The sequence below is a fragment of the Leptonychotes weddellii genome, chromosome 13 (genome assembly GCF_054177405.1).
Source record: "Leptonychotes weddellii isolate Sample4059 chromosome 13, ASM5417740v2, whole genome shotgun sequence".
In the NCBI taxonomy this organism is placed as follows: Eukaryota; Metazoa; Chordata; class Mammalia; order Carnivora; family Phocidae; genus Leptonychotes; species Leptonychotes weddellii.
The window spans coordinates 61,916,872-61,940,219 of NC_138381.1; the positions used below are offsets into that span (position 1 = coordinate 61,916,872).

Sequence of the window (23,348 nt, forward strand, 5' to 3'; positions counted from 1 at the left end):
ATGATCATCACCATCATCATTATTCTTATCCTTGCACCTTGAAAAGCGCTTTCCCTGGCTCACCCCAGACCCATCAAAAAGCTGCCCCATATTGGGCCAAATAGGAGGATGGAATACCCCGTGAGTGCTCTTGATCTGACTTTATGTTTGGTGCTGGCAGCTAAGGCATGTTCATTGGACGGATTCATGCCACCAGTGTGCAAAGTAGCAGGCCCCTGTTAAGTTTTTAAAAGTTCGGTGGCCTCATTTGAACGGGGAAAATGGTAAACATTCCTAAGAGTGAAATTCGTGAAATCTGAAGCTCCTCAGTTGCAAAAGCCTTGGCTGTTTCAGTCCTTTCTGATTTTCCCCTGAGGAGTTACTCTGGACATGAAGCTTGCATCTGCTTTCCCCCTAAAATGCTTCTCTGTGGAGCCCTTCCCCGGCCCAGGCTTCCGCCGCTAGCAGGTTGATTCCAGAACCTGGTGACCGCCTTCGGGAGGAGGGCCACTGGTGTCCTTGCTGCCTGCCGGGCTGTCCTGGAGACGGGCCTCCTGGAGACGGGCCTCCTGGACACCGGCTGGTCCCCAGCCAGCCCAGTCCGGTGCTGCCTGCCCCCCGTTGCCAGGCAGAGTTCCATTCTACTGGGGCCTAGTGGCTCCAGACAACAGCTGGAGACCAGAAATGAGGACTTCCAGCTACAAGCAAATGTTGCTGCTTCTTGAGGTTGAAATATTCTATCCCCAAAGTGTCCCTTTCAGCCAAGCACAAACAATCCCCCATGGGGACCCGACCCCGCCACGGAGGAACAAAAGCTTCCCAGTTCTGAGTCCCAGAGACTGTCTGCAGTTTCAGGCACACACAGCCCAGTGGGGAGAGGAGACGATCATGTGACTTCCAAGCTGGGAGACAAGGTCACTCTTGTCCAGCCCATTTCATCTCCGCAGGAAGAAGGGCCTTTGATTGCCTGACAAAGGAGGAGGCTGATGCCGCCCTGGTGCTGGCTCCCGGTGGGCGGGTCGTCCAGTGTCCGCGTCTGTCAGGTTCGGAAGAACGATGGGATGAGGGCCTGGTCGCTCGTCCCCAAAGCCCACTCGGATGGTCTTGCTCTAGGCAGGACAGTTGCACACTCCGGCTGCCTCCATTTTTCTGGTGCAGGCTGATCAGTCTCTAAGAAATTCACCAGCAAGGCCACTCCATTTGTTTGCCACCCGCCATCAAAAATATTGTCCTTCAGGAAAGAGCTTCCAGGAACAGAGAGAAGATAAACACTCAAGTGAAGCTGGCCTCTCTGGAGCCCTCGGACTGTGACAGCCGCGGTGCAGGCCCACGCCAGCAAGGGGCGGGGGGCAGACGGCAGGAAAGGAGGGCTCGGGCTCCGTGTCGGGGTAATGTGCCTTCTGGAGAAGGATCTGGAATACCTGCTGGGCCGCGCCTTGCATCCCCTGCCCCTCTCTGTCCTGAGCGATAGACTTTGCACTTGAATAACCAATACGCTCCCTGTGGCAAAGGAGGCAGCCAGTGGAACTTGCACAACTGTCTGCGTGTGGGCAGTTCGCTTCACAAAGAGGAGGTGACTACTGACCCAGCTTCTTAGATTAAAATGGCTGTCAAACTTCAGTGAGCACTGGCATCATTCAGGAAGCTTCCCAGGGATTCTGACTCGGCAGGTCTCGGGTGGGGCCCAGTGTCTGTGTCTCTCCAAATTTTGAACAAGCACATCAGGGATTCCGAGGCAAGTGATCCAGGCATGTTTTGAGAGACACGTCTGTGTGATGTTGTGTTGGACCGGCTGGGGCAGGGGCCTTACCTGGCAAATCACCTCCTGAGCATTTGGAACTGGGGCTCCTAGAACCAGCAGCATGAGTGTGTGCCTGCACCAGTCGGGTCAGAACCCTGGCATCTGGGGCTGCCACCGACCCCAGGACCGGCCCACGCTCCTCCTCACCTGCCTGAGTGTGTCCTCAGCAGCCTTCTGGAATGGCCTCACACACACCCCAGGATGTCGTCTGTGCCCACGTTTCCATGGACTGTGTCTCCCTGGGCCTGACCCTCCGTGGGTCTCAGGCTGCCTCCGTGTCCCAGAGGGCCCTCACTCGACAGACAGAACTCAGCATGTTTTCTCTCACAACTAGTGCCATCCACAATCTTTACCTCAAAAACTGTACCTTCTCTCCTCCCCTCAGCCCCGTCAGAATCCTTGGGCATCATCTTTGTTCTTAACCACCCCCCCACCCCACCCCCGCCCCTTCATTCTAGAACAAGGAACAGCTGCCGTTTTCTGAAAACATACTACAGGTACCTCATCCCAATTCTATGAGGTACATACAGTAATTGTCCCCGGCTGACAGATGAGAAAGTAGGCACACAGGGCTGGGTCACTCGCCCAAGGTCATGTGGTAAGTGGTGGGGCTGGGGTGTGAGCCCAAGGCCCTGGTCAATGGGTGTGGTGTGCTCTCACCCGGGGCCTCCCCTCCCTCCACAGCCAGGCCCTCTGCATCTCTCGCTGGACCTGTGTATCTCCCGGCCCGATTCGCCTCCTCCCCCTCGGCCTTACCCCACTCCAACTGTTTTTCCTAACTCAAGTAGGAAATCGTTCTAAACTGGGAATCTGATGTCACTCCTCTGCCAAAACCCTTCAAAGGCTGCCTGTTTTACACTCCCTGGCCTCGGCGAATGAATAGTGGGAGCTGAGTCCCAGCAGGCCAGCTCCAGGTCTGTGCTCCCAACTACTACTCCCGGCTCCCCTCTGAGCCTGTCTCCTCATCGGCGAGACAGAGGTGACGGTACCCACCAGATGGTTGTTAGGGTGTGTGTGGCGCCTGGCAGGAGCCTGAAGCTCATAGGTGGAGCTGCTACCAGTGCTGTTAACAAGGAGGGGGTGGGGAAGAACGGGTTGCCCTGAACGGCAAGAAGAAATCCACATGGGATAATAATGACGCAAGCCCTTCAGATACATTTCTCACCTAATCCTCATAACCTTTTGAGGCATAGACACAATGCCATTTTACAGGAGGGGAAGCTGAGGCTGAGAAATGGGCTGATCCACTCAAGCTCAACTCAAACCTACGTCTTTCTGAGCACAAAGCCCTTTCCTTTTCCCATGACCGGCCCCAGGTTCCGAGGTGTTCACTTGGAATTCCAAGGGCTCAGATCTGACTTGCGCTGAAGATCCACTGTGGGTCAAAGCTATGAGGAGACCTGAGGAAAGCTGGGGGCACTAACAGGAAAAACTGAGCAAACAGTGAGGCCTGGCATTTGCATGGACTTCAGAAGAGCGCACAGTCTGCCAGCACGTGACACCCCCCTCGTTGCAAGCGCCCCTATAAAGACGACATGCTGGGGCCCGTCGCTGTTTCTACAACAGTGAGAATATTTATTTTCTCCAGACAGTAAAAATAACATTTTTCTCTCTTTTGTAAAGTTAAGTACCATTACATTCCATTTTCTTAAATAACAAAATCCTAAAAATATATATTAAATTGTATACAGTGCGTCACACTTCATCTTATATTTTAAAATACATGATGTTTCTATTTTATTCTCAAAGTTGCATATTAAGAGCATATTTACAAATAAAGCCTTGTCATCCAAAGTCAAGATCCCTGTGGGAAGGTGAGTCTGGATGTGGGCAGGTCTTGATGCTGCGTGCACCCCAAGACGGCAGCTCCCTGTGCAGGAAAGGAAGGGCCCCCCACTATGTGCTCCTGAAGACACATCTTTTCTGAAGCAGATTTACCTCAGACTTTCCTCCACACCCCACTTCTGCCTTGTTGAGTATGTTTGACTTGGCAACACAGAAGCCTGTGTGATGGGCTCCCCTGGGGTCTGCATGCAGTGGGCTGAGGCTCCATCATCACCCCTGAGCTGTCCCACCTGAGGGGGGAGGCAGCTGCAGCTGGAAGCTTTGAGAAATACCCCATGCCAGGGCAGCTAGGCTGAGAGACCTGGCCAGGAGGTAGAACAGTGAGGAAGGTAAACAAAGACACCAGAGGAAACAATCAAAAAGTTAAAAGTTCCCAAGGTAGTAACAAAAGCAGACCTCAAACATCAAACAGGAGATCCAAAACCCAAGAGGGTGGCAGCTGACTGGGCTATGGGATGGGGAGCGGGCCGGGCTCTGTGGGAGACGCGGGATGGCCTCATCAGACAAGGGAGACAGGATCTCGGAGGCTGTCCACTGCTAAGTGCTCGTGAAGATTAAGTGCCCAGGACGCATGGGGCTTGGTGATGGCCTATGTGCCCCGCTGGTGTTAGGCCACTCCTGGGCTGACAATGGGGCGAGTGGGTGTGGCTGCATGGCTTTGCCCTGAGGGCCAGAACAGCTGTCCTTGCTAGTGCTTTGATCTTTGTGGGTTTCTGGCTGATTGCAGTCTTGAGCCAGAGCCCACACTTCAGAAGTTACAGCAGCCTGGTTACCTCGCTCACCCCCAGAGAGGCCTCAACCCTGTTCTGACAAGGGAGGGCGATGTGGAGGACACCTGGGCTTCAGGCCTACACCTCCTCTGTTCTGCAAGTGATTGGGCACTCGGGGAGGAACATGGGGCGCCAAGTGCTTCCAGAGGGGCCAAGGACACTGTGAAACGCAGCTAAGACCACGTTCCCAGCTGGCTGCAGGCATTTACCTGGAGGCAACAAGATCAGCTGCCTGCAGCCCTCCCTTCCCTGGCGGCCTAGTGCTGAGAAGGCAGGGCCTGGATCCTGCAGAGAAGGGGCGAGGAGGGCACTCAGGCCCAGAAGCACCACTCACAGCCTCGGTTCCCTCTCTCACCTCAGGGCAAAGGCTTTGGGCAGGATATTTTCAAAGTGGCAGGCCACAGTGGCCCCCAAAGTCCCTCCCCTTCTTCTTTCCTAATCTGCTATGTGATCTGTGACGTCCTTTCTTGGGGGCATGCTTTCCAGCACCTTCAATCCTCACTTCTCTCTAAAGTGGTTTCTTAAAAGACCAAGTGCGGGCCTCCTACAGTGCTCCTGGGAGCACACCTCACCTCCTCTGGGACAATTATTCCTCAGGTGTTTACTTAGCCACAGGGGACCCTCTGTGGGGTGCTGCTGACAGGTTCCGACCAGAGCCGAGGTGTTTATGGAGGTTGGGCCTGGGACAATTTATGGCCTCTCCCCCAGCACTGTCCTGAGGCTGGTTTGGGTTTCCTGGGGCTGCTCCCTGGCCAGTAAGTTGATCCTGGTGGCAGTGGGCTGTGCGAGGGCCAGCAGGAGGGAGGGCACTGGGGCGTCACCAGCACTTCCTGGGTCTCAGAACGGGCTGCTCCAGCTGCAGACTCAGACAACACCCTGGCTGTGTGAGGTGGGCAGGGTGGATGGGTGGACCCACGGGATGCCCCAAAGGCCAATGGCCACAGGAAGCCCTAGGTGGCTGAACAACTGCCCCTCGGCCAGGCGACCCCCTCCCGGGGCTAAATTCCGCATTCCCTATGTGCTGTGAGTGGATCTATTCAGGGCACAGGGCCCTTTGTGACTGCACACACCTGACACTTGGTTCAGAGGAGATTCCACAACAGCCAGGAATAGCTTCGAGGGGAGACAGCACATGTCAGTGTATTTCCAGTCGTGTGGGACAGGCCTGTGTCTCCAGACCCAGGGGCCTGTGGACAGCTGCTCTGGGGTAATCAGCCTTTCCAGATCAAAGCGTGAAGGCAGCACCGAGCAGCTCTGTGCCCGCAGCAGGCCTCACCCGGTAGCTGGGGCAGCGCCCCTGCCCTCCCGTGGACACACTGCCCCATTTCCCCCGTCCTGTGCCCCTGTGCCCCTCTGCTGGCCACCTCGCTGCATCTCCCCTGGATGCCGGGTGTCACCTCTCCCTGCAGACCCCTCCCTGCTGGCCCCACACGGTCCTCTGCGTTTCTGGGAGCAGCCAGGCACACACAGGTTGCCAGCATGGCAGGACCCCAGGAAAGGCTGCAGCAGGCGGTCGCTGAGGGATTTCGGGAAGGTAGGCAAAGTGCTCCAAAGAGGGAACCTGTGAGGCCAGAGGCCCGAGGCCTGAGGCCCGGGTGCCTCTGGGAGAGTCGTGCTCTGACAAAGGCCCACGACTGGCCTTCGGAGGCCCAGGCTGCTCTTCTCAGCTGCTGTTGACAAAGCCTACTTTCGGATGGTGGGGACTTCTAAGCTGGAGACGGCTCTTCCTCCCGACCAGCAACCACTGGAGCTGCACCTCTCCATCTTGGGAGGCCTGTCGTCGAGGGTCTCCAGTTCCCAAAGCCCCCCTCTCAGTCCTCATGCCACTCTCTGCGACTCTCTTCCCTGTCTGAAGGGCGGGGCAGTGTGGGGCTAGGGACCAGGGCCCTCTGAGCCATTCCAGACGGCACTCTGTCCCCATAACGAAGGAGCAGAGGGGACCGCAGAGCACACAGGCCGCGGGGTGGTTTTTCATCTTTTAAAAATGAGCTCCGCCTGCAGGAGGGACTGCTGGTGCCCGTGTCTTACCTAAAGCTGCCTAAAGGCTAAGCCACAACATTTATACTCCCTGTTCTGAATAGAGAGTCAGAGAATCACGGGGGCCCGGCTCAGGTTCCACAGGACCACGGGCTGCATGGGGGCAAGGCCAGGTGATCCCACACAACGAGGAGTCACTGAGCACCTATAAAAGCTTTCTGGAAAGTCTGTTGTGTGAACAAATGAATGGATGTTTTATACGACCACTCTGCGGGCTTGCTCTGCGATCACCGAGCTATGGAAAGAAGCTATAGAAAGAAGCCCGTGTGTGGCAGGGGGCAGGCTTGATGTGATGGGGGACCAATTCCCAGGCTCTCCCAGGTTGAAGGAGGCCCACCCTCATCTAGCACCCAGGGAGCAAAGCCCCAGAGTCAGCACAGAGCAGGGGCCCTCTTTATGCTTTGGGGTGCTAATGCCCAGGAATACAGGACCAGGCCAACCCCCAAGAGAACCTCAGAAGCATCCCTGTTTAAAACCATAAAGAATGGGAGAAAGTGATCTGTGTGGACAAAACAGAAAATACGCAAGCAAGACTCAGCATATACTACACCTACCCACCACCCTACAGTCATCTAGAAGGTACCTGAGCCCAGTGCCAGACACGACCATCTCTGCCATCTCAGCCCCTCTGTCCTGACACCCCCATTCTAGATGAGAGAGAGAGAGAGAGAAGCAAAGGGAGGGCCCAGACCCTGGGACTTTGGGTCTCTCTCCTAAGTGCAGCGATGAAGCAGGGGGAGTCCAGGCTAGGCCTGCCCCCGCAGCAGGACGTCCCTTTCCAGCCCGTAGGATGGCGCTCCTGCAGAGACTGCCAGAGAGGCCGAGGGAGAGTCAGGGAGAGTCGGTCAGAGGAAGCCACGGGTCCCCAGTGGCCTTGAGCTCGGAGGGACCTCGTGTCCTGGGCTCGGAGGGGGCAGCTTTTAGTCACTCACAAGAGGATTACGGTCATCTGGTTGACTCTGACCCTTGAGCTTCTTCTTAAAGATGGAAATTGAAGTAGAGGGCTTGTAAAAAATGCTCCAGATTTCCCCCGACGTCCCGGGTTGATGACAATCCCTAAGGTCCCCTGAAGCAGGAACGCGATGGGATCTGTCGAGCAAAAACAACTTAATATATCAAGTCGGGTGCAACAAAGATCCCAAAACAACCTTCCGTCTCCTGAGATACCTGTACCTATGAACTGGGGCACTCAGTGAGGCGAGGCCTTGGGGAAGGCCTAACAGCTGCCTCTGGAGGTCTGAAGGGCTATTGTGGGAATGAAATGTGTCCGTGGGATGGGAACACGGTGGCATGGCTTCCAGCTTAGTATAACAAAGAACTTTCTAACTGGAAGAGTTATTCAAATCTGCAAGGGGCTGGCCTGAGAGATGAGGAGTTTTCAAATTCTTTTTTTTTTTTTTAGAGAAGAATTCTTTCTTTAAATGATATTTACCTGGAAGCCCCCCTGATTAAAACAAGATAAAGCCAAAGTCTCTCCTGTCTTACTGCCAACATGTGCCCCTGTCCCCCCATGGCAGGCCCCCCACCCCGGGGCTGCTTGGCAGGGAAGCTGCCGAGGGACCCCAATGTCACAGGGGAGTCAGACATGCGCTGTGGGGCCCTGGTATGCGGTGAGGTGCTGGGCCCTGCAGAAAGCGTCCAGCTCTCTTGCTGCATCTAAGAGGCTTTCCCAGGCCGTGTGAATCGTGACTTCAACATGTAGGTATATACACTGAAGCGCGAGGATGAGCTCGGTAAACACTAAAAAAAGACTGTTTCCACTGAAAAATGTAAAATGCAGTGTAGACAGGCCTGCAAGGACAGCCTTCACAAAGCAGTGGCGGAGCCAGCATTTCACGTATGAAAAATTCTGCAGCAGAGGGCAAGTGAGAAGGTCCGGAAAATGGTGGATTTATAAGACACCAATGTTCAGGAAAGGCCTTGAAATACAGAGAGGCTGTCTATCAATTATAACTCTCTCTGCTCTCGGGCGCCTGGGTGGCTCAGTTGGTTGGGCGACTGCCTTCGGCTCAGGTCATGATCCTGGAGTCCCGGGATCGAGTCCCATGTCGGGCTCCTTGCTCAGCAGGGGGTCTGCTTCTCCCTCTGATCCTCCCCCCTCTCATGTGCTCTCTCTCTCTCATTCTCTCTCTCAAATAAATAAATAAAATCTTTAAAAAAAATAAATAAATAACTCTCTCTGCTCTCAAAGGAGCAGAGAGAGCCTGGACTGGGAGCCACAGGAAAGACAGAGTAGGGGTCCCGAAAAGATCAGAGCTTTTCTCCGGAAGTACACAAACAACAGGAGCATAAATAACTGCCTCTTTTCCTGGAAGACGGAACTGTTAAACCCGAGTAGCAAAGTAAGGGAAGGAAATATCGTTTTTCCATATCAGTCAGAATTGAAGGATGAAGCTTCTTAATTGTTTTTAAATAATTATTAAGCAATAGCTAATAAAATGTTAGGATCCTCTTCCTAAGAATGTTTCTCAAATTCTAGAAGGCATTAGGAAATAGGAATGGTAGTGTCTTAGAAATCTTTGCTCTAACGTGAAGATCTCTTTAAGGGGCCAGCACAAATCAAAAATTGGAAATGGTTGTTTTTTATGCCCAGACTGTTTCAATCCTCCTTGAAATCATATCCTATGAGCCAGAAGCAAACACAATCCCTCAAACCTTGGTAAGATTGTCCAGTTGTACATTTCACTCTACAGAGAATGAGGAATGCGTACTGCCTTATGTTGCCTAGGACTAAGGGCTTTGGCATCATGTTCTGATACGACAATTGTATCCAGAAAAATGAAGCACAGTAGAAAAGGAGTTCTGAGCCTTCCCCTCGTGGGATTGGGCAGCTTTCATACTCACTTGAATGTGACATGCAGAAGTATCTTTGCTACAATGGCTGTGACTGTAAGGATGAGGAGAGTTGCCAGGCCATACACTGTCCATCCTGCAAGTACAAAAGATAGGGTTTCTTGGACCTGTTGGAGCTCTGTTTTCAGAAGGTCTGTTGGAAGCCCCAGGTGACCACTGGCAGCTCAGAGACACAGGTCTGGCTGAGGAGCCCCCTGCAGGTGGGGGCAGCCACCAAACGCAGCTGAGAGCTGGGCGGGCAAGGAGCCCCAGGCCTTCTGACCACCTCGCCTTGCTCTAGAGCTCCCTCTTGGAGAGAAGCAGGCAGGGTGGTCCAAAGTGCATTCCACTTGGGAGGTGAAAGGAGTGGTATATATGATGTCTTTACCAGTGGAATCACTGTGCAATCACAGATGAGTTACATAAACTCTTTGGGCCTCAGTTTCCTTATCCGAGGAATGAGACGTATGACCCGTGAAATCCTACCAGGATATAAAAACAAGCAACGCAGAGCACGCAGTGGAAGGACTCTCCTTGCTGACCTAGGGTGGGCCCTGCAGGGTAAGACCCCTAGGTTAGATCTTCCCAGGCAGAAAAGAGAATATGGAAGTGTGCAGCCAAGTTAGCCAGCTTCAACCACAGACCATTACCCCCTCTCTATCCCTCTCCCGCATGACTTTTCTTCTAGCAGGTCACTATCTGACCTGTTATTTTGCTTCTTGTCTTTCTCTTCCCACTTACAAGCCACAGGAGGGTAGGGATACTGTTTGTTTGGTACATTCTATAGTCCAGTGCCTACAATAGTACTTGGCACCCCTGAAGCACGGACATGTCTTCTGAATGAATGAATGCATGAATGAATGAATGAATGGAGCTCTTGTATATGCCAGTGAACTTAGGGAGATGCAACTTGGGAACTCTAGAAAGACATCCTCGAAGTGGGAAAACACTGGCTTGGCTGATTAATCACAACTTGCAAAAGGCACACGTGCTGGATCTTTGGAGGTGAGCACTTTCTCCTAAGGACTAAGGAATCAAGCTAATGAGAAAATGTCCCTCAAAGGCCAGGACAGTCACAGAGCCAATACCCACAACCTGCCTGGGAAGAGAGTTCCTTCTCTAACTGCCAAGAACACTGCCCTCAAGCCCCGTGGCTTCCACCCCCTTTTCTGGTGTCTGGAAACTGCTACCTGGGACGGTCTGGGGCGGGTGGCTGGGGCTGGTGGTGATGACATAGAGGACTTTAGAGGACCGGGCTGCACTGATGCTGAGGTTGGCCTGCTCTGTGATCACCTCGGCCAGCGTCTGGTTGGCAGCGGACCTCTCCTGCGGCGGCTCTTCCTTGACGGCTGGAAGATCAAAGAAATTAAGACTGGGGAGAGCTGATGGAGACAACAGAGAACTTCGGAGGAGGATGCACTGGCTAGGAAGAGAGGGCGTTTTTTGGATTCATTTCTGCGTGCAGTTCTTTCCACTGACCCCAAAGCAGAACCTGTCAGGCTCTGGCCCAGAAAGTGCCAGAAGAAGGGGCTGTCAACTTCTAACCATTTGACTGGTCTCTTTGAGGACACCTGAGCCTGCTTGCTTGCTCTCCTTGTGCCTTTTCAGTTATGGCGCCCTCTGCCCAGAATGCCTCCTTACTTCCTATCTATTGACCCAAATCCCACCTGTTCTCAAGACTGTCCCTCCCACCTACGGGAAGGCCTCCTCTCTATGACTTCCTGTAGCACATGCTGACTGAACTCTTCCCGAGGCCCTCGGCATCCGGGACAAAGACCAGGTCTCAGATGCCCCTGTTTCTCATGTGCTGGCGGAGAGATGTGTCCGGCACATGTGTGTGCACATCACAGGGACAGAGAGTGGGGCTCCATCTTAGGACAGTTGGGTTTTTTTAAGGTATATTGGGGTTTTTTTGTTGTTGTTATTTGTTTTCTTCTTTAAAGTTTCTTTTTTTAATGTAAGCTCTACACCTAACGTGCAGCTCTAACTCATGGCCCCAAGATGAAGAGTCACATGCTCTTCCAACCGAGCCAGCCAGGTGTCCCTTAGGAGGGTTCAAAGAAAGATGAGAAACTAGTCTTTTGGGATTGGTGGGGATATCAAGAGGCAGGAGAATGGACCAAATGACCTTTTTAAAGCCTTCTAATTCTTTCAGTCTCAGCTCCCTCTTTCAGTTCTTCTTTCAACCCTGCCATGACAACTGTCATCAGAACAACTAAAGTAGTGAAACTGACAGGTGTTGCCTCTTTTCTGTAAATATATGAAATGGGAGGTGGGAAAATCCACAAGTTGAGTCAGTAGCTCCTGCCTTGCAGCCCCATCAAGACCCGCCCGAGGCCCGCAGGTCACCACAGTGTGCCAGCAAAGCCCGAGGCGCAGCCTGGAGGGCCCCCCAGGAGGCTGCAAAGGGTTACCTTGGTATAAGACAGCAAATCCCTGGGCCTGATTGATGCGATCGGAGAAGAAGTACAAAATGACAAAATCCAGAGAGACGTTAAAGGACAGAGGCGGGTGGTTCCTCCCATTGAAACGGACCAGGACGCGGTGGGTATAGCCGTCCAGCAGCTCCACCATGTCTGCAGAGTCCCTGATGTCAAACAAGGTGAAGCTGAAGTGGATGTGGGAGGCTCCTGGAACCCGGATGGTCCAGTAGCAGACCCTCCCTGTGGCGTAGGTGTCGGGAAAGTCAGGGGAATACACCACGGAGGTCATAGCCGAGTAGTTCCCTCCGCAGGCACCAACGAGAGCTGTGGGAGACAAAAGGACACTGGCCCTCAGCCTGGGGCTCACTTTCAAACCTGTTACAAACAAAACTCTTCCTAACCAACATGATCCAGTTTGGGATATTGTTTTTCGTCTACAAAACCAGACTGTCTTATGTTTCAGGATCAAATCACAGAATGAATAGCTTAAACCCCGAACAAATGACTGTGGAAGCTTTTTTTTTTTTTTGCCCAGGAGACCTCAGAATTAGCACGCAGGACGGTGGCTCAGCCTACATGGGGGTCGGGCTGGAGTCAGAGAGTCTGGGTTCGGGACCAGCTGGGCTATGTGATCCCAGGGGCTGCACTTCACTTCCAGAACTCCTGTCTCTCTTGGTTTGGAGGATGGAGAGGCCACCACCTGTTCCTGTATCACACAAATGCGTGAGGACAGATGAGATGAAGCACATGAAAACACAGGGGCCTCTTTGCAGGGAGACACTTGCTGAGGTAAAGCCGTAAAAAGAGAAGGGCTTTACAGCTGCTCGGACATCCCTGGTACCTTAGGGGTGCAATGCTCACATGAGGGTCCCCACACACTCATCGAGCAGGAAACCCTGGCACAAGTGACTCTCTGCACAGGGGGAAACACTTGGTACTGATCACTCTGCACAAAGCACATTTGGTTTCTTCGGACTCCCCTTTTTCATTGGTGGGTTCTAGGAAGGGGATACAACCACTTCACTGTATCCTAATCAGTGAGGTGTAAACAAGATCCTGGAAATGAAAGTCCTTGAGAGGGACTGGGATTTAAAAGCTTCCCTTCAGTTTGTAGAAAGCAGTAAGAGAATGCTGCTTCTATCCGAACAACGAGAAGCAGCTCAAAACTCTTCTTGAACCCTTCAGAAGGCTGAAGTGTCAAGACAACCAAGAGAATTTAACTCTAAAAAGTAAGAAGCCCCTCTGAGGAGAGTCAGGCCGCACAAATCAGAGTTCGGCAAGTCTGAGAGCAAACACATGACATCTATGATAGATTGTTAAAATTCAGTGATAATTCAACAGGAAACTTGAAATTTAGGAATATATGCAAGATCTTATTTTTGAAGGGGAGGTTAGCTTGCCACATACAACCTGGGCAGGTGGGGACCCTGAAGTAGCCCTGGGTAAAACCTCCGGTGGCAGAAAGCCAGTGTCCTGCCTTTTTTGATTTAGTACCTCTGTCCCGCCTCAATATTAGCTAAGTCAGTTTCTTCAGGAACAGACATCAGGCATCAGCAGGAACAGCCAGCCTCCCCCAGATGCAGCTGAGTGCTCTGCTTCTAGACGTGAACGATACTGGCATGTCTCAGGAAACAAACCTTAACCAAATGGGTCCCAGCCATGAATCAGATTCCACTGGACTGGCACCCAGAAAAGGAGAAGAGTATTACCATATTTCATCAGTTTTAAGGGAAACATTTTAATCTTTCTGACTGCAATGTGTCTGTCCATCAATGCATGTTATTATTTAGTTGGAAGTATTTTTTTCCTCAGTGATACATACAATGATGTTGCCTCTCATGACTGATAGCATGTGGGTGTCTATGAAGTATAATTACTAATGCAATCCTAGAGGTCAGATTCTATTGGACTTCAGCCCTCAATATTTTTTACCATTAATCTCTTCTTTTCCCACTAAAATATAAGTCCCATGAGGGAAGGATCTCCATCTGTGGGGCCTTGGGCAAGTTACCGAATTTTTATGAGCCTCTGTTTTCTCCTCAAATAAGGATAACAGTACCTACTTCACGGTATTATAATTAAGGGAAGGAATGCATGGAAAGTAAATAGCACAATGTCCTAAAAAATATATCTGCTCAACTAATGTTACAGAGTAAGGACCAATCCACACAACTCACTTCTTTCAGTGCCTAGACGCTGAAAGGGGCCCAAGAGGCCAGCCTGGGCAGTCTCTGTAACCTACTATTGGCTCCAGCCTCTCTGATCTTTTATTTGGTTCCGTTAATTCAATAAATTAAATTCTGGGGCAGCAGATGCCCTGAAGCTTCTGTCAGTGCTGCATTTATACACAGTACACAGCCTACTTCACATCCTCCTGGAGCTCACAAGAGCTTGCTGGAAAATAAGCCATATGGCCTACGACAAATTACTTGATGTGGCAATGATGACTGAGCAGACGGCTGCCTCCATAATCTCTCTGTGGAGGTGCAAACGCAGCCTGAGAGCCACTCGAGCTGAGGAGCCTGAGGCACCATTCTGCAACAAGGAGCAGAGAACAGGAGGAACTCACTGACATCCTGACTGGGACCCAAGTTCCAGCCACACTGGTAGCAGAGCCTGATATTCTGGGGAACCATCACCTGGTCCCTTTCTCACCATCTAACTTTTCCAGTCTCTTCAAAGAGACATCTTTGTCCTCCCAAATTATGGGACAGTCTGTAGTCACCATCTGCAAGATGCTCGGCTTTATCCAATGGATCATTAAGACTTCCATGAAGCAGTACTTACGCTATTTAGATGATTTTCCCCTCTGGCAGGGAAACCTCACAGATGATTTCTATAGGGCTGCACTTTGTACCTTTCTTTGCAGAGCTGAGGGGTGGGGGTTACTGGAGCAGGCTACCATCGGGGGCCTCTGCCAGTCAACACACACCAGGGCCTCTGGAGACTGGAGCTTCTCCAAATGCCAACCTCCTCAGTTCCTGAAGGAAAGGAAGCCAGAAATTTCGGACAGCTTCTGGACGGCTGCAGAAGGGGCCAGTTTGATAATAATCAGAGCCACTGGGCCCACCCTGTTCACATGCTTTTAGAGCGTTAAACTGGACCCTTTATCATGACCTGTCTTATTATTCTTAATAAAAGGGATTCTAGGGCGCCTGGGTGGCTCAGATGGCTAAGCATCTGCCTTCGGCTCAGGTCATGATCCCAGGGTCCTGGGATCGAGTCCCGCGTCAGGCTCTCTGCTCCTTGGGAGCCTGCTTCTCCCTCTGCCTCTCTCTCTGTCTCTCATGAATAAATAAATAAAATCTTTAAAAAAATAAAAAAATAAAAGGGATTCTGGCTACTGAAAACAGAAAAATAAAAATTGTGGCAAACCTGGGTTTGAGTTCTGTATTTGGCTCTTATTCACTTGGGCAAATTATTTTCTCTTCTGATCCACACACAGTTTTCTTATGCACAGGGCTGTTGCGAGTATTAAACAGCATAAAATAAACAAAAGCACCCGGCATCCAGGCTATAGCACAAAGCAAGCGGTCAACGGACGCAGTTATTTTCACTATAATTAATTCACCTCACTGCACCTTTGTGTGAGGCTGGTACTCTCTCCTAGATCTATTTCCAGTACCAAAGATGATGCTTGCTACAGGACTGACTTTAAAGCAAATTATTTCCATCTAACACCTCCGGCGTAGGCACTGCACTAAATAAAACATCATTTTATCTGCCACACAGCAGACACTCAATAAAAATGTGCTAAATGAATGATTAATATTTATTTTTTAACTGATATAAAATCCACCATTTTAACAATTTTAAAGGGTACAGTTCAGTGGTGTGTGTTATATTCTAATGCGTTCTAACCACTGACATCTGATTCCGGCACATTTTTATCACCCCAACAAGAAAACCCGTACCCTCCCCTTTCCTCAGCCCTTGGCGACCATTAATCTGTTACTTCTGTCTCTATGGATTTGCCTATTCTGGACATTTCCTATACATGGAATCATAAAATACATGGCCTGACGTGTCTGGTTCCTATCACTTAGCATCATGTTTTCAAGGTTCATCCATGTTGTAGCATGCATCAGTATTTTGTTCCTTTTTATGGCTGAATAATACTCCATTGTATGACTATAACACATTTTGCCGATCCGTTCTTCGGTTGATGGACATTTGGGTTGGTGCCACTTTTGGGGCTATTGTGAACAGTGTTGCTGTGAATGTTCCTGTACAAGTTTTTGTGTGAACATATGTTTTCAACTCTGCTGGGTATATATCTAGGAGTGGAATTGCCAGGTCATAAGGTAATTCTGCTCCACATTGGAGAAACTGCCAGACTGTTTTCCAGAGCAGCTGTACCATTTAACATTTCTACTAGCAATGCATGAGGGATCCAATTTCTCCATATGTTCACCAATATCTATTTTCTAGTAAAAAAAATTAACACTATGTTCTGTTTAAAGTAGAAAAACAGGTAGCGAACCCACACACCCTGCTTTTTTTTTTCTTTACTGTCTAATCCCATTGTTTGTTGGCCGTGTGAGCCCTGGCAAGATATTTATCATGTGCTAGGACTCTCTTCTGTAAAATGAGAGTGATGATAATATAATTTGTTTGGATTGATATATTTTACATAAAAGCTTTAATACACACTAGGTACTCAATTGTTATTTCCTTTCTTTTCTTCACTTAGGAGTACACCAGGCAACTTGTAAGCTCCATAAACATACTCTCCTGGGCTAGGATGTCAAGGCAGAGGATCTTTTAATAATGGACTTCGGAAGTGAAAACTTAAATAGAAGTGCAGGGTGTATTATTTGCCAACCATTCTTAAATGTTAGGCAAGTTTCAGGCTTTAGCTTTAACAGAGGTACTCACCTGAGTATTTGTCTTGACATAACGGGACGTATAGGGACCAATGGCAGTCTCCGGTGGGCACACTCAATTAAAAAGACCAACAGTTGACCACCTGAGTTCTGCTTGCCAATCCTTCCCCTGTCCTCTGCCCAAACACACACTTCTGACGACGTCTAAGCCATAACCTGTGAAAGGCTCAGCTATAAACCTGGGATGACTTTACAGTCACCCTATATAGTAGCTGAATTGTGTCCTCCAAAGAAGACATGTTCCATGCCTGGTAGCTGTGAATGTGACCTTATTTGGAAATAGGGTCTTTACAGATGTAATCAAGTTAAATGAGGCCATACTAGATGAGAGTGGGCTCTAAATCCAATGACTAGTGTCCTTATAAGGAGATACAGAGAGACACAGAGGCACAGATGGACCGAGGGACAATGGCCATCTGAAGGAGGAGGCCGAGATCGCAGTGATGCAGCTACAAGCCAAGGAATGCCAAGGACTGCCAGCAATGGCCAGAAGCTCGGAAGAGGCAAAGGGTTCTTCCCTGGAGCCTTCAGAAGGAGCATGGCCCTGACAACACCTCGATTCTGAACTTCCAGCCTCCCAAACTACGACAGAATAAATTTCTGTTGTTTTAATGCTCCCGGGTTGTGATCATTTGTTATGGCAGCCCTAAGAAACTAACACAGCATATGACATTTCTGCTCGAAACTGAGCCACTCGGTCAGGTTGAGATGTCAGGAGTAAATCTACTCTACCCCAATGACTAACAAAGACCTATGGAGTCTGTAGTATATTTTAGTAACCTCAAGTCTTTCCTTTTGTCTGTCTCACTTGTAACAATCTACTTTCTACCATTTCTACCAAAATCGGGTGCTACATTGGTAGTACGGCTCTCACAAAGTCTTACCACCACTGAGGGGATGTGGGGGGGTGGGTGATTGTGAGGAGGGATCAGGTGGGCCAGTGGTTAGAACAAGGTGCGGGAGAGGTCCCGGCCCCAGATCCATACCCCATCCATAGCGCACCCTGCCCTAGCCAGCATCTCACAGATGTGCGGGGTCAGAGAGGAGGCTGGTGCGGGCACACTCAGTATCAGGCCTGGAAAGACAACTTGAAGCATATGGTCTCTTCCCTGCTGCAACACCAAATGCCAAGGAAAACATTAAAGGGCTTGGAAATCAAACAATTAAAACAAGAGGACCTTAAGGCTAATACTGAACAGCCATACTGGTGTCTGTATTAAGTTGCAAAGGTCATCTTTTTTAGGTTGCCTAAGTGTCCTGTGACAGGCCTCATCTCTTCAGAGCACATGGCACAACTGTAATTAATTACTTGTTAAATGCCCGTCCTTCCTTCTAGAGGACGGGGGCTGAGTCGTCTTGGTCAGTGTTGCATCCCCAGGATCTGGTCAGGGCCTGGCCTGCAGGAGGTGCTTAGTAAGTATGCCACATGAATGAATGAGTGAATGAATGAATGAAAGAGAGGAAGGCTGGTCAGGTTGTTTCTCTGCCACAGCGCTCCTGTGTCTTGGGCAGTAACGGGCACAGGGCATACTCACTGTCAAAGAGGATGATCCTGCCGTCGCCACCACAGGGCTGGGTGTGATCCCCGAAGCAGACACTGTTGCACTCGGTGCTGGCTGCCTCCCCGTACTTCCAGTAATCAGGATTGTTTCCACAGAAGCAAGCATAGCCCGACTCCATCCCAGCAAACTGTCACAGTAGAGCAACAGCACTTGGTAAGTGTCAGTCTGGGGTGCCAGCTGGCCTGAAGGAGCTTGGCAGGTCCCTCTTCCTGGGGTCTCTCCCTCGCTCCACTCCCTCGGCGCTCATTACACACTATCAGTAACCACGCTTCCCCTCCGTCGAGCATCCCTTTTACTGCCTGCGTCTCTACTGTAATTCAGTGAGTTTTAAGGCAGGTGTTGGGGGGAGTCCACTAACTTGAAACATTAATAATAGCAGCTCAACATTTTATTGAATGTTTACTGTGTGCCAGGTGGTAGGTGCTTTATGGCTAGTCCTCATCACAACCCCATTACAGGCCCCGTTAAAACTTTTCATTTTATTTATTACCGTACGGTATGTAACTATTTGTATGGTGTATAGTTGTATACATTTCAACCCATGTGTAGATCTGTGCAACCACCACTACAATCAGGATACAGCACAGGCACATCGCCCCAATAACCGTCCTGTCCTGAACCTACTGCTTTAGAGTTCACCCTCCCATAAACAAACCTTGGCAACTACCTATCAGTTTGCTGTTACTATAGTTTTGTTTTTTCAAGAATATCACATGCTAGGGCGCCTGGGTGGCTCAGTCGGTTGGGCGACTGCCTTCGGCTCAGGTCATGATCCCGGGGTCCTGGGATCGAGTCCCACATCGGGCTCCCGGCTCGGCGGGGAGCCTGCTTCTCCCTCTGACCCTCTCCTCTCTCATGCTGTTTCTCTCTCGCTCACTCTCCAATAAATAAATAAATAAAATCTTTAAAAAAAAAAAAAAAGAATATCACATGCTAAGACTGAATGTTTATGTTCCCCCAAAAGTCGTATGTTGAAATCTTAACTCCCAGTGAGATGGTATGTGGACGTGGAGCCTTTGGTAGGTGATTAGGGCAGGAGAGCAGAGCCCTCGTGAATGGGATTAGTGCTCTTATAGAAGAGACCCCAGAGAGCTCCCTAGGCCCTCTGTCACATTGAGGACACAGCAAGACGGTGATCTATGAACCAAGAGACAAGCTCTCACCAAACACCAAATCTGCCAACAACTTTGATCTTATACTTCTAGCCTCCAGAACTGTGAGAAATAAACGTTTATTGACCCAATCTATGGTAATTTTGTTACTGCAGCCAGAAAGGACTAAGACATCATATAAATGCAATCATATAGTATGTAACCTTTTGAGACTGGCTTTCCACTCAGTGCAATGTCTTAGAGATTCATCCAAAGTGGTACATGGATCAATAGTTCACTCCTTTTTATGGCTGAGTAGTAAGACCATTGCATAGATATACCACTGTTTGTTAATCCTTTGGGTTGTTTCTAGTTATTCATGATTATGGATAGAGTTGATATAAACATTTGTGTGTAGTTTTGTGTGAGCCTAGCTTTCATTTCTCCAGAGTAAATACCTGGGAATGGGGATGCTGGGTTATATGGTAAGTTTATGGTTATAAGAAACCGCTTCTAGAGTGACTGTACCATTTTACATTTGCAACAATGTATGAGTCCCGGTTGCTCTATATCCTTGTCAACACATGTTATTGTCAGTATATTTTATTTTAGCCATTCTAAGAGGTGTGTAGTGGTATCTCATTGTGGGCTTCATTTGCATTACCCTAGTGGTTAATGACACTGAATGTCTTTTCATGTGCTTATTTGCCATCTGTATATCCTCTTTGGTGAAGTATCAAGTCATTTGCCCATTTAAAAAAATGTTTTTAACTACTGAGTTTTTAGAGTTTTTGTATGCATTCTGCATATAAGTCCTTTGCTGCATATGTGATTTGCAAATATTTTCTTCCAGGCTATGGCTTGTCTTTTCATCCTTTAAAAAATGTCTTTTACCAAGTAAAAGTTTTCAATTTTGGAGAAGTTCATTTACCAATTTTTTCTTTTATGGATCATGTTTTTGGTGTTACACCTAAGAACTTTCTGCCTAAACCCAGGTAAACCCCAGTCATGAAGATTTTCTCCCCTCTTCCTCTAAGAGTTTTATAGTTTTACATTTTAGTTAGACCTAAGATCCTTTTTGAGTTGAGCATGTAGTCTTTTGTATTTGACTTCTTTCAATTAGCATAATGTTTTGGTGATTCATCCATGTTGTTGTGTGCATCAGTATGTCTTACTATATCTTCTTTCTATTGCTGAGTAGTATTCAGAAGTATGGATATAGCACAATGTATTTATCTGTTCATCAGTTAATAGACACTGAGTTATTTACAGGTTGGGACTATTCTGAATAATGCCACTATGAACACTTATGTACAAGTTTTTGTGTGAACATACGTTTTTAACTCTCTTAGGTGTATACATAGGAGCGGAATTGCTGGTTTATACGGTTATGTTTAACTTTTTGAGAAACTGCCAAACTGTTTTCCATAGCAGCTGCACTATTTTATATTTCCACCAGCAAAGTAGGAGGGTTCCATCTCCACATTTTCACCGATACTTGTTTTGCCTTTAAAAAAATTATTTTAGGGGTGCCTGGGTGGCTCAGTTGGTTAAGCGTCTGTCTTTGGCTCAGGTCATGATCCCAGGGTCCTGTGATCGAGCCCCATGTCGGGCTACCTGCTCAGCAGGAAGTCTGCTTCTCCCTCGCCTTCTGCCCCTCCCCCTGCTTGTGCTCTCTCTCTGTCAAATAAATAAATAGAATCTTCAAAAAAAATTTTTTTAAACTATAGCCATTGGTTATTTATTGTGTGAGGTGATATCGCATTATGGTTTTGATTTGCATTTCCCTAAAGACTAATAATATGAGCATATTTCCATGTGCTTATTGGCCATTTGTATGTCTTCTATAGAGAAATGTCTATTCAACTCATTTGCCCATTTTTCAATTCAGTTGTCCTTTTATCGTCAAGTGGTAAGAGATCTTTATATATTCTGGACATTAAATCTTTTTACAGATGATTCACAAATACTTTCTCCTATTCTGAGAGTTGTTTTTTCATTTTCTTAATAGTGTCCCTAAATTTTGATGAAGTCCAATTTATTTTTTCTTTGGTTGTCTGTGCTTTTGTTATCATAACTAAAAAACCATTGCCTAATACCAAGGTCATGCGTATTTATACCTATGTTTCCTTCTAAGAGTTCCTTCTAATAGCTAAAACTAATTACATTTAGGTCTTTGGTTCATTTTTAGTTAATTTTTATATATAAAATGAGGTAGGAGTCCAAATTCATTCTTTTCTATGTGGATATCCAATTGTTCCAACACCTCTTCTTTCCCCATTAAATGATTCTGGCACCCTTGTCAAAATCAACTGACCATAAATAAATGTATGGGCTTATTTCTGGACTCTAAATTTGATTTCATTGGCCTGTATATCCATCCTTATGCCAGTATCATAGCACTTTTTTCAGTAGTATAACTGAAAGTTAATTTTGGCTCATAGTGTGATGTAAGGACAGAGGTTCATTTTTCTTCACAAAGAGCTCCCATTTTTCTCCAGAACTATTTGTTGAAAGACCATCCTTTATCTCTGTTGAAAATCAACTGTCCATGTAAGTGCAGGTCTATTTCTGGACTCTCTATGGTTTCATTGATATCTGTAGCAGGAGTTGAAAACCTTTTTCTTGGGCACCTGGGTGGCTCAGTCGGTTAAGCGACTGCCTTCGGCTCAGGTCATGATCCTGGAGTCCCGGGATCGAGTCCCGCATCGGGCTCCCTGCTCAGCGGGGAGTCTGCTTCTCCCTCTGACCCTCCCCCCTCTCATGCTCACTCTCTCTCTCATTCTCTCTCTCTCAAATAAATAAATAAATAAATCTTTAAAAAAAAAAAAGAAAAAGAAAACCTTTTTCTTTCTTAAAAAATCAGATAGTAAATATTTTTGGCTTTGAGGTTCATACCGTTTCTTGTCAACTACTCAACTTTGCTGTTGCAGCATGAAAAGCATAGACAATATGTAGGTGAATGCGTGTGGCTATGTTTCAGTAAAACTTTATTCGCTGAGTAGATGCGTAGAAAGATTTGGCCCACGTACCACTGTTTGCTAACTCCTGATCTATGCGACTATTCTTATGCCAATACCACTCTCTTGATTACTATAGCTTTAGAGAAAGTCTTGATGAGTCCTCCAAAGTTGATCTTTTTCAAAATTATTTCGGTTATTCTAGGTTCTCTGCCTTTCCGTGTAAATTTTAGGATCAGCTTAATTATTAAAAAAAAAACTATCATTTTGATTTGGATTGCATTGAATTTATAAATCAATCTGGGGAAAACTGACAATTTTAACAACATTAAGTCTTCCAATCCATGAATAATGTCTGTATTTTTTTTTAAAGATTTATTTATTTTAGAGAGAAAGAGAAAGTGGTGGGGAGGGGCAGAAAGAGAGAGGGAGAGAGAATCTCCAGCAGACTCCCTGCTGAGTGAGGAGCCCAATGCAGGGCTCAATCCCCACGACCCTGAGATCATGACCTGAACCAAAGTCAAGAGTCAGACTCTTAACCAACTGAGCCACCCAGGTGCCCCACAATGTCAGTATTTCTATTTATTTAGATTTTCTTTAATTTTCTCTTGCAATGTTATGTAGTATTCGGTATATAGGTCTTTAATATCCTTTGTTAATTTTGAGATTTTTTTATGCTATTGTAAATGGAATTTAAAAATTTTATTTTCCATGGAACACTACATCAAAAACTAATGATGATTAAGATAACAATAAAAAAAATTTTTTTTTAATTTTTATTTTCAAAAAAAATTTTTTTATTTTCCAATTGTTCACTGCTAGTACGTAGAAATGCAACTGATTTTTGTATATGACCTTATAACATGCAACCAAAGTGATGTTATGCTCTTGATAGGTTAGGTGGGATACAATGTCTAGTTTTCCTATGACTAGTGATACTAACTTTGATCACTTGAGTAAGGTAGTGTATGCCAGTTTTCTCCACTGTAGAATTCCCTTTATCGTATTTTGTGGGGCAATCTTTGAGGCTATATAAATATCCTGTTCCTCATGCAACTTTCACCCACTAGTAGAGGAGGTCATGGGATATTTACATATCTTGATATTTGTTCTCCAAATCAATTATCACTATGATAGTTGCCAAATGGAGAATTTTCTAATT

General features: G+C 47.8%; 1 protein-coding gene across 2 annotated transcripts in view; it reads right to left on the bottom strand.

Annotated features, from left to right (window-relative positions):
• Positions 1-3,332: 3,332 nt before the first annotated feature.
• The window catches only part of KREMEN1 (kringle containing transmembrane protein 1), a 64,251-nt gene continuing 44,235 nt past the window's right edge, over positions 3,333-23,348 (bottom strand). The window contains exons 5-9 of one of the 2 annotated variants that reach the window (XM_081801903.1): positions 18,109-18,262; positions 11,679-12,011; positions 10,452-10,613; positions 9,277-9,361; positions 3,333-7,521 (exon numbers count right to left, since the gene is read on the bottom strand). In XM_081801903.1, coding sequence (XP_081658029.1) covers positions 7,353-7,521; positions 9,277-9,361; positions 10,452-10,613; positions 11,679-12,011; positions 18,109-18,262 — 903 coding nt within the window. In that variant the 3' untranslated portion in view covers positions 3,333-7,352. The remainder of the gene's footprint in view (positions 7,522-9,276; positions 9,362-10,451; positions 10,614-11,678; positions 12,012-18,108; positions 18,263-23,348) is intronic. The other variant, XM_081801904.1, reaches the window with a different exon arrangement.